Raw genomic sequence first — 16,328 nt, 5'->3', positions numbered from 1 at the left:
GAGGGGTTTGTGAAGTGGACTTGGTGCTGGTTCGGTTTGAAGCCGTCTTGGGGGTCCGGATTACTGGGTATTGGTGGTGTGGTTGTTACGAGGGTATCCGGACATATGGCGAGGATGGCGCGTGGGTCGGCGAGGCGTTTATCAACGTCGGTACCAGTTTCTGGGATGATGACTAGCTCGGCGAGTTCTTCGATGTAGAGCGTTCGGGTGGAATGTGCGAGCCACTGGAGGATTCTCGAGACGAGCTGGGTGGATTCGGTGGACGATACTTCCTCTGCGGAGGAGCCTTGTTCTTCTGACGGGTCTGGAGCTTCTTCTGATAAGCCTGGAGCAACATATCGTATGGCATTGAACGATCAGGAACTGCTCGCTTTGCAGCCATAGAATGAGCCTTACAGGTCAACGACCGAGGGCATCGATCGCCGTCCGGCAGAGTGACTGCGCACTGCTGCTCGACGTCGACGGGAAGTGATTGCGGGTCCTTGGTGGTGGAGGACATTTTTGGGAAAGAATATTACTACCCGTTCATAGATGCATGAAACTAGAGAGTAGGTGAAAGTCGAGATATATATGTGGTGGACACTATTGAGCAATAAACGCCTTGTTGATCGTCTCAGCCTTGCATTGATCACCGCTGACCCCGCTGTGGCTTAGCATAGAGTTAGGCTGATATTGACCCACTCGTGACACAGACGCCATTCCAACACTCTTGTCCAAGATGACAGACTTCGAACGAGTGGTAACAGACATGAAGCATGCTCTAGTTATGCAGTTTAGTTGCAACTGCAGTAAAAGTCGGCGAATATGTGGAGGCCACAACCCACAGACTTCCATACGGTCAAAGGCGGCATCTTCCCCACAATCACAGTATCCACAAGAAAGCCCTGTTCACCATGATAAAGTATTCATCTGGCACACAAGAATGACATGTTTCACCGCGTTGGACATATCCGATACCGGAATCCACGGTGCACGACGGATCACTTGGCCCGTTCAGGTATCCGGAGTCACTGAGCCGAGACCGAGGATTATCTCTACAAAGGCCGTGGAATCTTCACCATTACTCTCCTCTCAAGTATTCATTATGTCCGTCGGCTCGGTTCGTTGACCGTTCCGACTTACCCGTGGATGCCGCTCGAGGGGTAGTTTGATTAAGCTCAACAACCGAGGCAACGGTTCCCCGAAGCGCCTCCAGGCGGGAGAGAATATCCGTGGCAGCATCGGAGACATTGCCGATCAATCGCAAGTAGACATGACACTGAAGCTCCAGCTACGAGGTGTCTCGCTTGGATTGAATAAGGTAGCGAGATTGACCGGCCTGCATATGACTGAATGAAGCAGGCTGAGGGAGAGTGCAATATCTGGAAATAGCTAGGGCAGAGAGGACTTTGATGATTATTTTTTCAAATGAGGTGAGGTTGAAACAAACCCCATTCGTTGAAGTGGGAGCTGCCCCCAAGCCCCTCGGTATCTTCCCTTCTAGCTAGGTTAGGGCTAATGTCGCTAGGGATGACCACGGAGTCATCTCACACATGGATTCCTCCACGTGGGAGGCGTTTAGCTGTCACGGCTAGCAAAATAGTCTTGCTCAGTCGTATGCAGCTCTCTACTCTCGTGTCTTGGCTCTAGTCTAGACAGTAGACAGCGCCTGCTGGCAGTTTTCCATATTGGACCATGTGCATCAGCTTATGGTAACATTCTTGAAAAATAAACATGGTGAAAGACAACCCCCCTTCACCATCGCCTCCTCGTGCCTGATGCCCATCGGGACGGGGCTAATCTCCACCTTCCAGGTCGACACCCACGCCCGGATATGGATCGGCTACCAGATCATCCTGGGCTTCGGCATCGGCCTGGGCATGCAGCATGCAGTCATCGCTGTGCAGACAGTGCTGCAGCCGCGCGATATCCCTATCGGCGTCTCGCTGGTCTTCTTCTGCCAGCAACTTGGGTGCACCATCTTCGTCTCCGTAGGCCAGAATGTCTTCAACCAGAAGCTAATTGCTGGGGCTGGCCCATGTGGTTGCCGATTTGGATCCACGGAGCATTGTTAATACCGGAGTAACCAACCTACGCGCCATTCTTCCTGCTGCAGATCTACATGAGGTTCTGGTCCAGTATTACCATACACTTCGCTGGGTGTTCATTTTGGGGACGATCATGGCCTCGCTCACGGCATTAGGCGCATTTGCGTTGGAGTGGAAAAGTGTCAAGGGAAAGAAGGCAGCGCCAGGCGACGATGAAGCCTAGTCAGTAAGGCATCTGCGTTGGGAGAAGGCAGGAAGGCACGAGTTCGTAGAAGTGTAGGGATTATGTAGTATACTATAAGCTTCTTGATTAAAAATGATTAGGGAAAGAACGTTGCCTTGTATTCTACATAGGAAGCTTTCTAGCGTCTCTAGTCGGTCAGGATTGAGATACGGAAGGTGAAAAAATAGAAATGCAAAAAAAGACAAGCCGAACGCGGGGGTCGAACCCGCAACCTTGAGATACCGTGAAGACTAAGAGTCTCACGCTCTACCGATTGAGCTAGCCCGGCTGGTTGTTGAAATACGTTGATCTTTTATGTTAAATAAGCCTAAGCTATATACTACACTGACTTGCATTCGACAAGTCTAGTTATCTTACTTATGTTCCTTTATATACTCAGAGAATATGTGCTCCGTTAGTTAATATACTACTTCAACTATAGTTTCTTTGATGAGTCTGATCTCAGTAATTAATATATACATTTATAGAGGCAGTGGTTTTTTGCTGGGCTAACGAGTCTCTTCCGGAAGAGATTATATATATCTGTCCAGATAACTGCAAATTGCTGGATGGCGATTCTGACGTGCATCCTGGATTATATGGATAAGATGGATATATTCGATGCGGACAGCATAGGCGAGAAGTATCAAGTAATCTATCGTGCACTCAAAGAGGGAGAATTCTCAAGGATGTACATTCCTCCATAGGAGCCCCACAGAGACCTGGCCCTAGGGCATCACCCATCAGCAACATAGAATCGATAATTACTAGACCTTTCCCTCTACGGCCATACTACCTTTCCTGGCTATTGGAATGATCAAGATATTACTGACTGAGTAAGCGGAAGCGGCAGAGCAAATAGGCCATGGACCGACTATATAGTTCTACTATGATCTCTCGGCAAAAGATCCACGACCCTGGGGCCCTCCCCCACAAACCCGACGGGGTGGTCACGGTCCACCAGGCCATGCGGGTGAGGCAAGATGCAAGGCACCCTAATCTCACATTTACGGAGTACGCAGCATATATTCTTGTCGGACACGATTCGACTGAATTAGCTTGACTATAAATACGAAGCGGTGTTCAAGGTGGATCGCTTTTCTAGGGAGCCTGCTTGATACATCTGCTAGGTACTGGAAAGACGCATATGAATAGAACGCAGGTTCACAGATGTTCCCACACTACACAAGCGCACTGGATGGTCTAGTCGAACTTGGAATTCTTGAACGGTTGGCGACTCACGTCGAACTTGTGGTAAATGGTTAGCAATTATTCTCTGGGCGAAATAGGGGAGATCGCTGTTTACTTTCACATTGCCGGCCTGGTCCAACACCACGGCTCGCTCTCCAAACGCAATCCATGTAGCCGGCAGATCAAGAGATGTGATTTTCGCCTCGAAGTCGGCCTGGGCATTGCGAATTGTCTTGATTGAACTTCTCCCGCGCAATATCATGGTGAAGACCAATCGATAGCGCACCGGAGGCTCTCCTCCAAAATAAGCGCCCAGATCAAATCCAGAATCAACAGGGACATTCACCAGCATCGACTGTACCTCCGTCGATGCATGACAAGCTAGAGATGATACCAGCTCCGAGATCAACGTTTCCGACGGGATTTCCGGGTCGCGAAGCGCAACGAAATACATAGCCACGAAGGTATTCTCGGCCTGCTGGTCCATCCCGGATGCACGAGTGAAGGGTAGGGGCACTGCGTCCTCTCTCACGAACATTGGAAGGACCGCGCTGAAGTCGGAAAAGTTCACGCCATCGGGGCCCACTTTTTTGGACACCCATTCTGATTGAAAGACGCGCATCAGGTGTTCCGAAGAGTCAAAATAAAGCTCTGTAACGCCATCGCTAAATGCCCAGGGCGGGTGAGCATTCGGGACGTTCTGTGATGTGTCCGCATGGTACGCTGCGTCAACGAAATGTGTCTGGAAGTACTTCCTGCGCTCTTGTTAGCGGCCAGGAAAAGGTTGAAGAGGAGACTTGCCTACCCAGGAGTCTCTGCGGCAGTCGGCGCAGTACTGATTGCACCGTGCTTTTGATAGTGATAGTCAAAGTATTCGTCCTTTGTTAGACCTGCCTTGCGGCGCAGGACGACCAATTGCTTGATAGGGGCCATCGTATTATACTCTACACTCCACGGGGTACTCGGCTTGAGTTGGTTCTGAAGGAGAGGCCTGGAGAACTGAAATGCAGCAAGTATTTATGGCCCACGAAGTAAGGAAGCAAAGCTACATCTTGCGGCCCATACAAGGAAGGGAACCTCTCCACCGCTCCGGCCGGGGGTGGACATCCCGAGTCGTGGCCTGAACTCTCCCATAACTCTGGCTACATCACGCTTTGAAATATGGATATGGCTGCATTTGTGCACCTCCGCCATGCGCCCATCGATGCCGGCCTGGTCATCACCCCGTCGGCCCCGTCGGCCCCTCGGAGTTTGCGGCGGGCTTCCCCACATTGATCAACATGCTGTGCTCACTCCATAAAAACGTCACGACTCACCAGTCACCACGAAGTTCGCCCGTCAACTACTTAAGTCGACACCCAGATTGTTCCAGAAGCCTGAGTGAATAATCTTCGGCACTGCTTTCTAGTCCCGCACCCATTTCTCTACTTTACTCGTATGACCATGGCCGTGACTCGCCCAAAATACCACACATCTACATCGGATGTGGAAGGGTACACCCGCATTAAACATGTCTATGTGCCCATGCGCGATGGGATTGAGCTTTGTGCCGACCTCTTCCTTCCGTTTGCTGCATCAAAAGAGGCCAGGAAGGTGCCTGTCATTTGCAGCCTGGGACCGTACGGCAAGGATATTCATGCCTCACGGTTTGGGTTGCCGAAGACCCCTATTTATGCGGAAATGTACAAGCACATAACACCTTTGGGGCCGGACGCTGCTTTTGAGCTGTGTGAGCCCACTATATGGGTACGCATAGCGGATATATGTGATGAGACTTGCTTTCGGGACTAAGCTTTCCTTCTTACAAGTAACAGTGCAGGGAGTATGGGTACGCCCTTCTTCGGGTCGACACGCGCGGTATTGGGGGCAGCCAAGGGAAACTGGATCCCTTTGGCTTGGAACGATCCGTCAATATCCAAGCCGATGCGGAAGGGCAAGGTATTTGCTCCATGCCATCGAACACTCACGGGAATTTCACCGGTTTTGTCTAACCGCTCGTTCCATCATGACCAGATCTGTACGACATCGTTGAATGGGCGGCGGTGCAGTCGTGGTGTACCGGCAAAGTGGCCTTTTCAGGAATCAGCTATTTTGGGATGGTGGGCTATTGGGCGGCAATGCAGAGGCCACCGCACCTGAGTTGTGTCATGTCGTATGAATCCGCCTGCAGCATGTACCAGGCGGCCAGACGTGGGGGTATTTATAGCAACAATTTCCAGTCCCATTGGTACCACAACATTGTTGTGCCTTCCCAAGGTGGAGCGCAAGATGGTACGCTCAGCGAAGAGGAGCTCGCCGCGAATAGGGTAGACTACCCGAAACTGCTTTCAGAGACTGAATACCCCACAGACGGACCTTGGTCTGTACTGGAACGAGTCCGCAGGTTGTCAGACATTGAAGTCCCATTCTACAGCGCAGGAAACTGGACCGACCCGGAGCTCCACCTGCCCGGCAATCTTCGTGCTTTTAACGGCATAAGCTCCAAACACAAGTGGCTTGAAATGCACACGGGAAACCATCTAGGAGCCTTTTACGAGCCTGAGCATATCAAACTACAGAAGCTGTTCCTCGACTGCTTCCTTTTCGACAAAACAGACAATGGAATGTTTGATGTTCCTCGAATTCGATTGCTTCAGCATCATGGCACCGAGACCTTGTATCGAGAGCATGAGCTGGCTTTCCCTCCGCCTGACGCTGAAGATACCAGCTTTTACTTGACCCCTGGCAAAAGACTGTCTCTTGAAAGGCCGGCCGAGGCAAAAGCCGCATTCACCTACCAAGCTCTCAGGGATAATCTTATGTTCGAACTGAATGCTGCATTTACAGAATCCTTTGAGCTCCTGGGCTCGCCATACATGGAGCTTGAGGTCAGCACGACGGCCCGGGATCTGGATCTTTTCATCCATCTCCGTGCAATTGACCAGGACGGAAATACGATCGTTCTGAAGGGCAATCACGGGGAGCCTATGGACAACTTTGCTCGCGGTTACTTTCGTCTGTCGCACCGGGATGAGGTTGCAAGGAACTTTACCAAAGAGCGAATCCTGGCTCAGCCCCAGCTTCCACCTTCTGACGTGGTTCCTGCGAATGTCTACTCGGTGTTGGTGCCTCTGTATCCCGCTGCATTTCTCTTTGATGCAGGACAGAAACTTAACATGGAGATCGGCTCGGTCAATACCCCGACCACGATTTCTCCTATGCGGCATGAGGGCGGGGACCGGTCTATCGCTCGGTTCGAGGGCGAAAATGTAGTTTTTTCCCATGGTCGCCTTGTTCTTCCCCGCGTGAGAAGGTAATGGGGATATTTTATCTATTGCATAGTAGCTAGCTAAACGCGCAAGATATATGGAGAGATAATGCAGTGCAAGGCACACAGACTTTAGACTATTCAGTGCAATATTACTTAGTAGGTTCTAGGGGCCCACGAGAGGTCACTCGCGGGTAACCTTGGTTGGTCTTTCGGTAAAATGTCTTGTATCGTATAAGCCCTACATTAGGTGTTTTGCACTGCTATAACTTCGCATATAGCTTACGTCCTTGAGCTCTTCAACCAGAGAAACATATCCCGTGTTGCTTGGACCAATCTTGTGAGTAGGAGAAAGTTCCTTTCACCGCCACCTCAAGATAGGTAGAGAGCAATGGAGGGTTTTGCCAAAGCCTAGGAACAGCATTCATCATCGCCGTCGACCTTATGAATAAAATTTCAAAGCATCAGCTCGAAAGCTCTGAATATACGTTATCATCTATAATAGCTTACATACAATGAAAGCGCGAAGCTGCAGATATATCATTTCATGTCGTATATGTACAGTGAGAAGAGACCTCTGAATTCTGAAAGTGTGTACCAAATACTTAACACGAAAAAACAAGGATCCAGCGTCCAGAATTTCAATTGATTCGGTGATAAAAATTGCACAGAGCACTGGAAGTGTCTATTGAGCAAGAGACATAATACGGCTGAGATACGCAGAGATGCTGCAAATGTCGTCAAGCTTTCCAATCGTACCTACATACCCATCCGGCCGTACAACAACCACTGCGCCGCGCGCTGGATCAACGCCATAGATACGGTATGCATCGTCCAGTTCGTACCCATTGTAGAACGTCATCTCGTTCTGCTCCTTTACGCATTTGGGGATGTTTTCCCAGGTGACTTCGCCGGGAAGACGTGGATAGACGATGATCTGTTCGATTAAGGACGGAGGGAACTGCCTGACAAGGGTTGCTGCATTGTTGACTGCGGTTGCAGAGACACCGTTGGGATCGAGGAGATCGTTGGTCAAGAGTGACAATAGACGGAACCGACCGGTCGACGGAAGGTCTTGCAGTGGATCCTTGTTAGCAGGGCTTTCTGGAAGGTATATCAGCAGCGAGACATAGGAACTGCGTACCGTCATGAATATCACGATGCCACCCGTCCGCAAACCGTTTCAGCTTGATGTTTAGTAGGCGGCGCCCAGAGCGTAGAATCCCCGAAATATAGTCATCCCCAACAATCGGGCTGCTTCTGGCGATAGAAGGCCTGTCAACCGCTAGATTATCGACGTACTCTACGCCACAGCCGCTGGTGAAACCGCACCCGGTGCTGAATAGGTCGACGAAGTCAGAATGGGAGATTCCAGACTTGGACTCGGTCGTGCCCACTTTATCCGAGAAGCTGCTGGAGAACTTCTTATCAAAGTCAATCAAATTTTGAGCGTTCGCATGGCGTTCTGTGTGGTATGTGTCAAGCAGCGCATCTGAGCTCTTTTTGTCTGACGAACTAGGGGTTAGGCCATTGATATGATAAGCGAGCTTCCAGGCCAGATTGTATGAATCCATCATGGACACGTTCATGCCTTGGCCAGCCTGGACATCTACGTCAGCTGTTAAGAAGTAGTAAAAGATATGAACGGCCTACCTTTGGACTATGTGTATGGCATGCTAAGATTCATTAGTAAAGCTTGGACACAAAGTCTCGAGCAGTGAAACTCACCATCGCCGACAAGAAATACGCGGCCAAGCCCGCTGGAGTCCTTCACGATAAATTCCGGACACACTCGCTGACCAATCTGGTATGCAGCCCACCAGTCGATTGCATCATCCCTCTTTGGTCGAATGTAGTACGGCTTAAACACATCCCCAACCTGCTTCAGGATCCCTTCTAAAGTGACCTGGCTCCGTTTCCCCTTCGCCTCTTGCTTGAGATCCGCATCGGTGCCGGCACTCCCAGACTCTACAGCCCCTGGAACCTGCACATAGATTCGAGTAATGTATTCACCCGTATTAATCCGTTCACGAGGAATGACCATAGCAGACCCCGCAGATGAATGAACCGCGCAGCGTCTGCGGATATCGGGAAAGTTAGTGTCAACGACCAGGTCTACAACTCCCCAAATATAATCCAGTGATTGACCTTCCAGCGAAAGGCGAACTGATTTGCGGACAACCGAATGCGCGCCGTCTGCCCCGACCAAGTGTTTTGTACGAATGACCCGCGGGACCCCATTGACTTCAATTACAGCAATCACGGGGAATTCTGCATCTGTATGCTCGTCGATCCACAGCGATAGAAGTTTGGTGTTTCTCATGACTCCGCGCGTTGAGTATCGGAGGAGGTCTGTCTCCATGATGCGTTCTACGCGTCCTTGGTGGATGGTAGCCTCATAAGGGAACCTCGCAGGTGGGATCACTTCCGGTACGATAGATCGTCTTTCGATCAATTTCACCGGGTCGTCAGAGACGTTCCAGAATGCGAACTCCCACATTTGGCATGCCTCGTTCTCAATTTCATCGGATATACCCAATGTCTTCAGAACCTCCAAGGTGCGAGGCTGTATCCCATCTGCCTGGCCAGATTTTAGCGTGCCAGGTTTTGAGTCAATGCATAATACGGACTTTTCTGACAAGCCGTATCTGGCTAACAGCAGGTGAAGCATGAGGCCTGCGGGTCCGGCCTGGCCAAGGGTTAGCGACAATAAGCGTCCGGGAAATGGTCTTGCTGACATACCCCAACAATAACCACCTCGTATCGCTCTATCCCATCTTCTGGGGGTACGAATTCCGGGGTCAGGCGAGGAAGTGGAGGTGCAAACGATGGGTGGACCCTGAGGTCGCGCCAACTGAAGGCCTGTTCAGTGAAGAGGGGCATGACGGCGCGGTGAAGGTGACAAAGTGAATCTGTGTTGATCCTGGGTGATACGTAGGGCGACAGGAACGCGGCTTAATATCTGTTTCATCCCATCGCTCCATGTCCTTCTAGTTATATTGACACTGGTCTCGGATACACTTCAGAAGTGCCGGTCTATTTCAGTAGGTATACCTCGTAAGCCACCCCGCCGGATGTAATACCCCGCCATGTGGCGCCCGAAATTGCGGGGTGCCTACATGTCGGAAGGAAGCGAACCTCTTGGAACCCACAATTCGACCCCACGCATCAGGCTTGCAGATGTGGGCTCCTATCTAGTATGATAGGGTGATTCCTTCGGAACCCTGTTAGACACGCTTTATAGCAACTCACACACTCGGTTTATTTTCTACCGCAGTACACAGAACAGAAGAAAACGATTGTGAGATGCCCCATCGGCCAATACGATTTAGGAGGTCAATCAAGCGGTGTAGGTGACTGACGCTCACTATTGTAGCGTCGCCGAAGCCTTGTCCCTGAGGTTTAACGGGAGCCGTAAAATTCTCTACGAGCCGGACCTCGGGAGTGTCGAATGCGTCGGCATCAATGGCATGGCGGCCACCAACGTGAGTAAAACATAGCCATACCAGAGCTGCGCTGAAAAGAGCTCGAGGTACATGAATTGCCGGCTCCGACGAGACACGCATCCGTTCAAGGTACCGCTGGATTAATAAGGTATGCACCAAGCACTTACTAGCATCGAGGGAGGTAGCCCACGACCTGATGAGAGAAGAGCTGGAGTTAGCAGCACTGTCGCCGTCTCGACCAATGGCTTGCTCCAGAAGGTCTATATCAGCATAGATACTAATGAAAGCGGAGTGCCACAGGACCGGTAGGCTAAAAGGATCGTCCTCCCCATCCAGTGGGAAGTGGTTGGTATATATTCTCCACCATCGCATGAGGAGATTTGACAACTGTTTAGATTCATGTTCGTCCAATGTATTCGACCGTCGAGCTTCGATAATATGTGCATTGATACTTTCCAGGACTCCATACGCTGAGAACCTAGAGAATGACACCGCCGCTTGAAGCGGGTCGATTGAATTAGAGAGTGAGAAGTCCTTGGTTGGCGTGTTTCTGTAGAGTTCGGCCCATCGCGACGCGGTGGGTGCCATGAACAGTGCGTCAGAGGCTACACGTGGATACTGATTGAGACGATGTTTACGGAGAGGCTCGTGGTGCAGTAGACTAGCCAACTCTGCATCATGGATGTTCAATGCAATCTCCACCCGCCTTCGCTGTTCGTGATCAACCCACCGACTCCACTGCTTATCTAAATCAACCATCGTGGGGTCCAAGTCTTCAGCGTCAGGCGGGCCCGGGTTTGCGTTTTTGTTACATTCACGCGCCCATGCGATTACGGTACCATGCAGCACATTTGCCAGGGTGAGAGTCTTGGGGTGGCCCAATAAAATTGCGAACGTCTGACCAAGTACAGCGGCTTGTACCATTGATAAGGCATGATCACAGCTGTGCGACAAGACAGTCTCCCAGGACGCTAAAATCGCTTTATTCAATCTCTCAAAAAGACGGATCCCTCGCGCAACGGCAGAGGCCGATCCTACAAAGAGGCTGCCCACAGAGCAAATTGAGACGAAGAGCAGAGAATTCTCCTTCGTGGGCTGAAACGAAGGCGCATGTACGATAGGAAAGAGGGAGTTGAAGCGGCTGAAGAAGAGGTTCGCGTAGAGATTTAGTTGGTCAGACGACGGGAGAGCCTCGTCGTGTATGTGAGGCTGCAGCGTCTGCGACAGGCCCGCCCGGTAATTCTCATCAGCCGCAACGTTTCCCTCAACAAAGGAGCCCCCACGATTGCTGGAAGCCCTTGGCGAGTTCTGTCCCCCTTGCCCAACTGTCAGCCGCGAAAACCATCTCTGCTGTACGAGGTTAGTTGGTAGCGCCTGAGCATCTGTCGGTATACCGCCGGAAGGTGTCGGTGTGGGTGGACAGAATATGGAGACATCGCCAGAGTTAGATGGCGGTCGTGGATGCATTTGCGCCCATTCTGATACGGCTGACGATAAGGTAAAATCCAAAGCATCGACGTCCAGCCCAGTCCACAGAAACCAAGAATTTGGATCAGGATTGAGGATGGGGTCGTGGGGAATCATCTCAAGAGGGCGTTGGGTCTCTATCGACTGAGGGTTCCCCACCTCAGGTGACTGGTTGGATAACCCAGGCATAGGAGCGGAGTGGTCTGGGGTCCAAGGGGAATTGAGTTCTTCCTGGGACAAAGTTGACACCATGGTGGTGTCCTTTTCCAATTGGTCTGGTGATTGTGAAGAAGCATTATGCTGATTTTTTTTGTGGCGTCGCAACACATCACTGGAAAGTACAGGTCAGGTTGGTATGTACATACGTTGGTAGGAGTGACTACGTGGCAAACCTTCGCGTATAGAGCTTGCCGCAGATGGAACATCTGTAGGGCTTTTCTTTCGTGTGACTGCGAAGATGGCGCGTCAGATGCTCCGCCTTGGAGAAAACCCTGTTACAGGAATGGCAGCGCCGGCTCTGAACAGAACTCATTCTGTTTCTTGTGATTGTTCATCAGGCCTTCGGGACCAGATGGATACGGAGAGGAATCTGGGGGACATCACCGATTGTTAGGGGCGAAGCCCGCAGAGATCCGGGGACTCCACATCAACCCCACGGTGGTCGCACGTGACCCGATGTGCCCCCCGCATTGCGGAAGTGGGGTGAAAAGGAGTTTCGGCTCACCCCGCAACCTATGTATGTATGGATAGTACATATCCCAGTGCTCTCCACGCTAATATAATATAGTATAGTACCGAACCAAATATAATTCGACTTCTCCTCTACTTGTTACTATCAGGTAGAGCTTTATGAATTGACATCTACAAGCGCCCTGCACTATGTGCCATGTCACACATAATATAAATGCCAGTTAGTTTGTAGGACTCAGAGATTGCAGATCAACAGCCCCCGATTCGACCGACCCAATCACATTTGCCCAGGTACCCCTCGATTTAGATATGCCAACTCACTTAGGCACATGTGTAAGCTTCTTGAATCAACTCACACCGAGTGAACTCAAGTTACATCCAGTACTTGTCAGCACAAGACAAAATATTTACCCAGGAAATGTCTTTAAAACTAGAACATAACTCTCATATCACCGCGCCCGCTTTTACTTACCCAGCGCTTCCGCAAGAGCCTTATACCACTCGCATGATCCGCCTGCTGCCACATAAGGATAAGAGTGCTCCAATACAGTGTGTGCTGTTCAACTATGATTTATCAGAGACAGGCGGTGGAACGCACCTTTACCAGGCACTTTCTTATGTATGGGGAAGTGAGGTGAAGCCCGAATCAATCATTCTAAACGGCTGCACTTTTCATGTCACAACAAATCTCCATAGTGCACTTGTAAACCTCCGAAACCGCCAACTTGACAGAGTACTATGGGTTGATGCAATATGCATTAACCAGGACGATGAAGATCAGGGAAATGAGAAAAGCAAGCAGATCCCACTGATGCGGACGATTTATGCACAAGCCGAACGTGTCATTGTCTGGCTGGGAGAGACCACAGCGAATGGTGATCAAGCGCTTGAAAGTATTCGTTGCCTTGGAGAAGGCCAGGATACAACCTCTAGCCTGGACAATCCGGAAAGCTATGATGCATGTCTGCAGTTGCTACAGCGAGATTGGTTTAGTCGTATCTGGGTAAGATAGCAATTGCCCATCAGTGTCAGAAACCATCACTAACAAGCTCAAACAGGTGCTTCAAGAAGTGGGCGTCGCACGATGTGTTTATATCATGTGTGGCCCTGTTTCTATAAACGGACACGTCTTCTGCGAAGGCCTTAGCAGACTAGGGCTATCCTCAGATTTCCGGAGCAGGATTGGCCCTGTTGCTTATCTCATAAAAGGCGCACTTTATCGGCCTAAATATGAGCTTGGTTCGCGAGGGTCCATCTCTGTAGGGGAGCTCATTGGCATGTATCAAAACCATAATGCGACCAAGCAGCATGACAAAATATATGCACTGTTAGGCTTAAGTGCCAACCCTATCACAGCTGCCCTAGAGCCGAACTATAGCCTCCCTTGGAAGGAGGTATTCAAGCAGGTCGTCAATCATATATTCCCTGAATGTTCGGTGGACACATGGAATGGGACAGCAACAGCTGTTATCAAAGGCAAAGGATTAATCTTAGGCAATATTAACTCAGTTGAGGAGAGTGTTTCTGAATTTGGGAAACAAAATGTTGAAGTCCTCTTCAATGACAACGCCCAGCGGTTTGGTTTCAATTCTTTGTGGGAAACTAATTGGAAACCACAGGCTTCTGCAGTGCTGATCCAGGCTGGCGATATCATCTGCCTTCTGAAAGGGGCCTCAAAGCCAAGCATCATAAGACTGTGCAGAGACCATTTCATCGTCGTCATCCCAGCAGTGACACCCCAGAAAAGACAGGATAAAGAGAGTCCAGCGGTAATATCTCCGGAAAGACTATATATGAGTGATCTTCATGATATTCTACTCACATGGAAAATTCCTGATGCTAAACCAGAAAGAAAGGATAAGTCTGAGGTGATATCCCAGCTCAGTGAGATAGCACCAAATTATCGAGAAGAGTGGTCCTATACCGAAAAAAGATTGAAACACACAAGGCTCGCCGTGCTAGATATTGCAATGACAATATTAAAGCAGGGAAAGTTCGAAACCAAGGCAATAGAACAACTACTCCGTCAAAGTGGAACAAAAGATCCAATCATCAAAGAATTGGTTATGGATTCCGCACACGAAGATAGACGATGTATAGAGACACTCCCACATGATCTCTTCTTCTACCAAGAAAATGATCTACCATTTTCAGAAGATATGGTTATAGCTGTAGCAACAAATTATAGATCACGTGGTTGTATCATCGTGGAAATCCTCCTGCAGCACCAAAGAGCGAGTCTCCCAGTCTCTGAAGAAGTGGTCAAGGTAGTGGCCGAGAGCCTAGATGGCGGAAATAGAATTATGGAGGTTCTATTTCGACACCAAGGGAATAATCTTCTAATTTCTGAAGAAGTAGTCAAGGCGGCAGCAGGGAATATGTGGGTTCATGGACCCCAGATTATGGAAGTTCTATTGCAACAACAAGGGAAAAGTCTCCCAGTTTCTGAGCAAGTGGTGAAGGCAGCGGCAGAGAATAGAGGACCTTCTGGACCTGGAATTATGGAGGTTCTATTTCAATGCCAAGGAGAGAATCTCCCAGTTTCCGAAAACGTGGTCAGAGCAGCGGCAGGGAACAGCCATCATGGACCTGAAATACTAGAGATTCTATTTCAACATCGAGGGGAGAGTCTCCCAGTTTCTGAAGAAGTGGTCCAGGCAGCGGCAGGGAACAGCCATCGTGGATATCAAATTATGATGATTCTAATTCAGCACCGAGGGAAAAGTCTCCCAGTGTCTGAAGAAGTGGTTAAGGCAGCGGCAGAGAATAGAGAACCTTCTGGACCTGCAATTATGGAGGTTCTATTTCAACGCCAAGGAGAGAATCTCCCAGTTTCCGAAAAAGTGGTCAGAGCAGCGGTCAGGAACAGCTGTTGGGGACCTGAAATACTAGAGACTCTATTTCAACATCGAGGGAAAAGTCTCCCGGTTTCCGAAGAAACGGTCAAGGCAGCGGCAGGGAACAGCCATCGTGGATATCAAATTATGATGATTCTAATTCAGCATCGAGGGAAAAACCTCCCAGTGTCTGAAAAAGCGGTCAAGGCAGTGGCAGGGAACAGATGTTGTGGGCCTGGACTTATAGAAGCTCTTTTTCAACACCTAGGGGAGAATCTCCCAGTTTCTGAAGAAGTGGTCAAGGCAGCAGCAGGGAATAATGCAGAGTTTGTGCCTGAAATTTTACGGCTTATACTTATATACCGGGCGAAGAGTCCCCCAATTTACGAAGCAGTGCTCAAGACAGCAGGAAACCTAAAAATTGAACTTGGATTGGTGGCGGCGCTATATGCACCTGTCCAAGAGAATATTTGAATATGATCCCTTCTCTGCTACAACTACCAAAAGATTGTCTCTGTCGGTATCCATGGAAACTCTTGGAGATAGTGAGTTCACGAGATATACTCAAGTAACGGAGGGCCAAGTTCTATGACTCCAGTCATATGTGCATATCTAGTGACCGCTACAAGTGGAGGAATCCACATTAATATATCTCCCAAGGCTTGAGAGAGCCCTATCCGATTGATGCTGATGATGATAATGATTATGTTAACCAGCCCAGAATACTAAGAACACTTCATCTCAAGGAAACATGGTCAGCTTTACTCATATGCCACAGATGACGTGTCAGCTCGCTTTCAAACTCACCCCATGGCCCTCTTCCTAATAAGCCACTATCACTCAGGCTTCTTTCGCACATTTAAGCCCAGTCAAATCACATAATCACTCAATCAATCAACCATGAGGTACCTCACTCTCATCACCCCCTTCCTCTTCACCGCCTTCTTCACCCAAGGAAGGCCACCTTCACGCTCTATAGTGAACGCCTGTGGCCAGCTCAACCAGTTCAGGATCACGGCTGGCCTGAGCCAGGCCAGGGCCCGGACCACAATGCGGAACCTGCTGGGAAATCACAGTCACTTCGGACCTGAGTGGAAAACCCGCGGAAGGGAAGACTACGAAGGTTACCGTGAACAATATTTGTCCCATCGATGGCAACCCTATTTGTGGCATGCCGAACAAATGCGATGCTGGGATTCA

General features: G+C 49.8%; 7 protein-coding genes across 7 annotated transcripts; 3 read left to right on the top strand and 4 right to left on the bottom strand.

The window, feature by feature from the left end:
- Positions 1 to 172: 172 nt before the first annotated feature.
- ANOM_008397 (SCA7 domain-containing protein) lies at positions 173 to 499 on the bottom strand (the record flags this gene model as incomplete). Its single annotated transcript, XM_015553653.1, has 1 exon — positions 173 to 499. The coding sequence occupies one exon, from the start codon at positions 497 to 499 to the stop codon at positions 173 to 175; it is 327 nt and encodes a 108-aa protein (XP_015404259.1).
- Positions 500 to 1,757: 1,258 nt separating this feature from the next.
- Positions 1,758 to 2,054, top strand: ANOM_008396 (uncharacterized protein; the record flags this gene model as incomplete). Its single annotated transcript, XM_015553652.1, has 1 exon — positions 1,758 to 2,054. The coding sequence occupies one exon, from the start codon at positions 1,758 to 1,760 to the stop codon at positions 2,052 to 2,054; it is 297 nt and encodes a 98-aa protein (XP_015404260.1).
- Positions 2,055 to 3,453: 1,399 nt separating this feature from the next.
- On the bottom strand, positions 3,454 to 4,374 carry ANOM_008395 (EthD domain-containing protein; the record flags this gene model as incomplete). Its single annotated transcript, XM_015553651.1, has 3 exons — positions 3,454 to 3,498; positions 3,557 to 4,196; positions 4,247 to 4,374. 3 exons carry the CDS (start codon positions 4,372 to 4,374, stop codon positions 3,454 to 3,456), a joined length of 813 nt encoding a protein of 270 aa, XP_015404261.1.
- Positions 4,375 to 4,884: 510 nt separating this feature from the next.
- ANOM_008394 (uncharacterized protein) lies at positions 4,885 to 6,737 on the top strand (the record flags this gene model as incomplete). Its single annotated transcript, XM_015553650.1, has 3 exons — positions 4,885 to 5,187; positions 5,256 to 5,379; positions 5,455 to 6,737. 3 exons carry the CDS (start codon positions 4,885 to 4,887, stop codon positions 6,735 to 6,737), a joined length of 1,710 nt encoding a protein of 569 aa, XP_015404262.1.
- A 636-nt stretch (positions 6,738 to 7,373) lies between these two features.
- On the bottom strand, positions 7,374 to 9,571 carry ANOM_008393 (phenol monooxygenase; the record flags this gene model as incomplete). The annotated part of the gene is made up of 5 exons (XM_015553649.1): positions 7,374 to 7,762; positions 7,833 to 8,289; positions 8,342 to 8,364; positions 8,417 to 9,377; positions 9,431 to 9,571. The coding sequence occupies 5 exons, from the start codon at positions 9,569 to 9,571 to the stop codon at positions 7,374 to 7,376; spliced, it is 1,971 nt and encodes a 656-aa protein (XP_015404255.1).
- A 365-nt stretch (positions 9,572 to 9,936) lies between these two features.
- On the bottom strand, positions 9,937 to 11,853 carry ANOM_008392 (fungal specific transcription factor domain-containing protein; the record flags this gene model as incomplete). Its single annotated transcript, XM_015553648.1, has 1 exon — positions 9,937 to 11,853. The coding sequence occupies one exon, from the start codon at positions 11,851 to 11,853 to the stop codon at positions 9,937 to 9,939; it is 1,917 nt and encodes a 638-aa protein (XP_015404256.1).
- An 856-nt stretch (positions 11,854 to 12,709) lies between these two features.
- On the top strand, positions 12,710 to 15,602 carry ANOM_008391 (HET domain-containing protein; the record flags this gene model as incomplete). Its single annotated transcript, XM_015553647.1, has 2 exons — positions 12,710 to 13,294; positions 13,350 to 15,602. The coding sequence occupies 2 exons, from the start codon at positions 12,710 to 12,712 to the stop codon at positions 15,600 to 15,602; spliced, it is 2,838 nt and encodes a 945-aa protein (XP_015404257.1).
- Between the last annotated feature and the right edge of the window lie 726 nt (positions 15,603 to 16,328).

This window comes from Aspergillus nomiae (assembly GCF_001204775.2).
Source record: "Aspergillus nomiae NRRL 13137 chromosome Unknown contig00276, whole genome shotgun sequence".
Lineage (NCBI taxonomy): Eukaryota > Fungi > Ascomycota > Eurotiomycetes > Eurotiales > Aspergillaceae > Aspergillus > Aspergillus nomiae.
Note: the sequence above shows the minus strand (reverse complement) of the source record. Positions and strands in the feature narration are given on the sequence as shown.